This window comes from Botrytis deweyae, assembly GCF_014898535.1.
Source record: "Botrytis deweyae strain B1 chromosome Unknown BDEW_009, whole genome shotgun sequence".
NCBI classification, from domain to species: domain Eukaryota; kingdom Fungi; phylum Ascomycota; class Leotiomycetes; order Helotiales; family Sclerotiniaceae; genus Botrytis; species Botrytis deweyae.
In genome coordinates, this window is record NW_024066216.1 from 395,106 (window position 1) to 398,910 (window position 3,805).

General features: G+C 40.2%; 1 protein-coding gene across 1 annotated transcript; it reads right to left on the reverse strand.

Moving 5' to 3' along the window:
- Positions 1-2,256: 2,256 nt before the first annotated feature.
- Positions 2,257-2,833, reverse strand: EAE98_004754 (uncharacterized protein; the record flags this gene model as incomplete). Its single annotated transcript, XM_038952375.1, has 2 exons — positions 2,257-2,589; positions 2,669-2,833. 2 exons carry the CDS (start codon positions 2,831-2,833, stop codon positions 2,257-2,259), a joined length of 498 nt encoding a protein of 165 aa, XP_038811025.1.
- Positions 2,834-3,805: the final 972 nt, after the last annotated feature.

The following is a 3,805-nucleotide window of genomic DNA, read 5'->3' on the forward strand; positions in this document are numbered from 1 at the left end:
GATTCGTCAAATCTGCGGACGATCCAATCAAGATCTTTGACCATTGCTTGGCCTATTTCCCCTCGTGAGGCAGTTACATCCGGTATTATCTTCTTTGTAGGCTTTAATTGGGCTGAGGGCTTTGATTGGGCTTGGGCTTGAGATTGAGGCATTGTCTTAGTGTGAGGCTTGAGATGCCAAGATTTTGAGTTCGAATTCTGATATTTTGAAAGATGGATGTAGGTTAGATTTACAAGCTTATAATGACAATAGATATTGGAGCTTTGAAATATTTCTCGAGGTTTTAGATATATGGATGATGAGGGGTAGAAAGTTGATGTTCGTATGATAGAAAAGTATGAAAGTAATCAAAGGTATTTATATTGCAATTTTCAACATGAATTTTCATGCCTACGTTAAAGATCTGCCTTGATAACCAACACATGGACTCATCATGAAATAGGCTACAATCTATCGTTGACAGAGGATAGATAGAGATGATTATGAGATGTGGTCGTTTTTTGTTAGGTACCTAGACATGATCAAAAAGAAGACCAGTTGTATTCATTCACTTAGACCATCAAACCCACATGCACCAAAAACACTTTCATAACCCCCCCCTCCTTCCATCCAAAGGGAGACCCAGATCACACACCTACCAGCCTACCTTAAGATTCACAAGCGACGATGAAGATCGAATATTCTCCTTTCTAGCTACCCAGACTCTACCTGAGCGAAAAAAAGGCGGAATTCGAGTATCCTTAGAAAAGACTTCATTAGGTAATTGAATTATAAATCCATTTCAAATGAAACATCAATATCTGAAAGGACCAAACGAAAACTCGAGCTTTTATATATAGATCAAAAACTAGGATTATCTGTATCTGTATATGATATATAACTAAAGAGCGATCTGAATTATCAAAGTCCTTGTAAAGAATACTCAATTTCCACTTGTATTTTTCGATTATACAGAACCGAACCCTCTCATAAGTTTTGAGAATACCATTCGTAGAAACAACATAACGCACGAACAAATACCACGAAATAATCAAATAAGTACCTATCCAGAAAAGACTCCATATCTACAAACCCAACCAACCGGCCTACTTCACTTCCACTCCAAAATGTGAAATAAAACCTATCCCTCATCTCACCGTCTCTCCCCTCTCAATCTAATCCACCAAATTCTCTAGATAACAAATCCATCCATCCTACTTAGAGTACTGTATTGTATGTATACCTTCCAACTACCACCGAAAAAGAAGAAAAACAATTAAAAGAACGCCCGTGATATCTTTCCATCCCTCATCTATACCTCATGTGAAAATTACCTTTTTATTCTATTTCTGTCCGTACCTATGCAATGATACATACATATTCATCGGTATACACAAAAAGCCTGTCTTGTCCCCGGCCCACTAATCCTCACCCTAAAACACAAATCTCCACTCCGCATAAATATATTCCTACACAGTGCCCTCAACTTTCACATTCAGTACAAAATCTAGAACTGAATTTAACAGCCCGTTTGGCTTAGCGGTAAAGCGCATCACTAGTAATGATGAGATCCTAGGTTCGATTCCTAGAACGGGCAATTTCGTAAGATCTAAAGATTCCTTTTTTGACTTTTTAGAGTTTGGAGATTTTTGGGGTAGTAGGGGTTTTTTTTTAATTGGTTTGGGGTTGGATGGAGAGAAGATTTTAAGGAAGGGGGAGGAATGGTGGTGGGTGGGTATTAAGCCGATTAGATACCTACCTATGTAGTATGTAGGTAGATGAGTACTCAAATACCAAGCAAACGTATAAAGATACAAAAGTTCAGAACATAAACATAACATAAATAAATCCATCCATTTCTCATAAAGGGTATCGAAGCAACCAAACGCAATCAAACTAAAACTAAAACTAAACGATTCTGGTATCCATCCACCTAACATTCCTTCTTTCGTTCCCTTTGCTTTCCGCATCAAAATGGTATATTTCGCAATTAAAATAGAGAGAAAACCATTCCTCTTCAACATTTCTTTCCCCGATATCTTTAACTTCCATCTTCAGTTGTTGGATTTTAGGTAGGTAGGTAGGTAGGTAGGTAGGTAGGTAGATATTCGAGATGATTATCGAGTGCTTCATGAATTTCGTAGTATCCATGCCTAGTACCCGACCCACGGTAAACCAAAAGAAAAAGCCATTCTCGCTCCTAACTGATCAAGAACGGCAAGATACCATTCCCATCACATCTTCCATCATATCTCCCCCCCTCACTCTCTCACCCTCTCAAACCCCCGGACTTCCACTCCTCCCCCTCGCCCTCCCCGTCCACCTCGTCCTCTTCTCCCTACTCCAAAAAAGCACCATCCCCGCCACACTCCCCGCCCACAACAGCGCATTTACCAAATCAACCCACACTGCATTTTTCATCCTCTGCACGCCCGCATCCCCTTCCGCTTTCTCACCTATATACATATTTCCAAAGAGACCGAAGAGGGCGATCCAGAGGATAAAGAGGACAGCGTCCCAGAGAAAGAGAACAGGGATGAGATTGAAGAGGGGAATGAGATGCAGGAGTGAGGTGAGCGCGGAGAGGGTACCGGTTACGACGGCGTAGATCTGGATGGGGAGTTAGTTCGTGGTCTAGGAATTTTTGAGGGGGATTTGGGGAGAGAGGGAGAAGAAGAGGAAGATATACCCATTTTCCATCTGAATATTTATGCTGTTTATTCGCATTCGCGAGATCGGTTCCATATAATCCAATGACGGTGAGTGCCAATACGAATTGGAGAAATCGCCATAGAGCGTGTGTGGTACGTCCTACGCCGTATCCGAGCGGATTGAAACGTTCGAGGATTGACATTTTTGGTTGGTTGTTTGTTTGACTATTCGTGTGTTGGTGTGTTGTATTTTGAGTGAGGAGTGTAAGTGGTTTGAAAAGTTGCCAAGTACGTCGTCGTCGTATTGTGTGAATTCGAAGAGATGGATAGAGGATTTGCTTCTGATATCAAATCCTCGTATGACGTTTTTGAAGGTATTCACAAAATGATTCTGTCAAGACAGGTGAATCCTTCTCTTTTGCTTTCCTCTTCCCCAAGTCGTGGATCCTTACACTGATATAATCTCGTATCTTGTATATCCTCCAACTCGAAATCAGATTCAAAATCAAAAGTAAATGAAACAAATCAATAATCACCCTCTCTCTTTCTCGTTCTCTCTTTCCTTCCTTCGTTACATTTAAAACTCTCAAACACCAACCACAAAAGCAAGCAAACAAGTTAATTCCCTCTCAATCTTCAATCTCTCAATTTCTCAATTTCTTCAAACTCAAATATCTTTCTTATTCCTATTCTCATCAATTATTCTTCCAAAAAAAAAAGAGTATCATAAATAAAAAACCAATTCGCAATCCCTTTTTCCTCCCTCATATCAACCACCCCTCTATATATAATACAACCCAACCGCAAACCACAACCAGCCAGCAAGCCAGCCGGCCAATATCTTGTTTTTATATTTTACTTACACCTACCAACCTACCAACCTTCCAACTTCCAACTTCCAACATCAAATTTATCCAATCCAATCCAATCCAATCCAATCCAGTAAACACCAATGAGAAAATAAAAGATCCGACCTAAAAATCAACCGCGCCTGCCCTGTCTTGACATATCCTATCCTATCATGTCATGTCCTGGCCCTGGTCCTGTTACAAACGAATGATAAAATCCAATCATTTATCTCCCATCTCTCATCCTCTCATCCTCTCATTCATCAAACACTTCACATTTTTCAAACTCCAAACCCCAAATCCAAATCCAAACCCCAAACCCCAAAT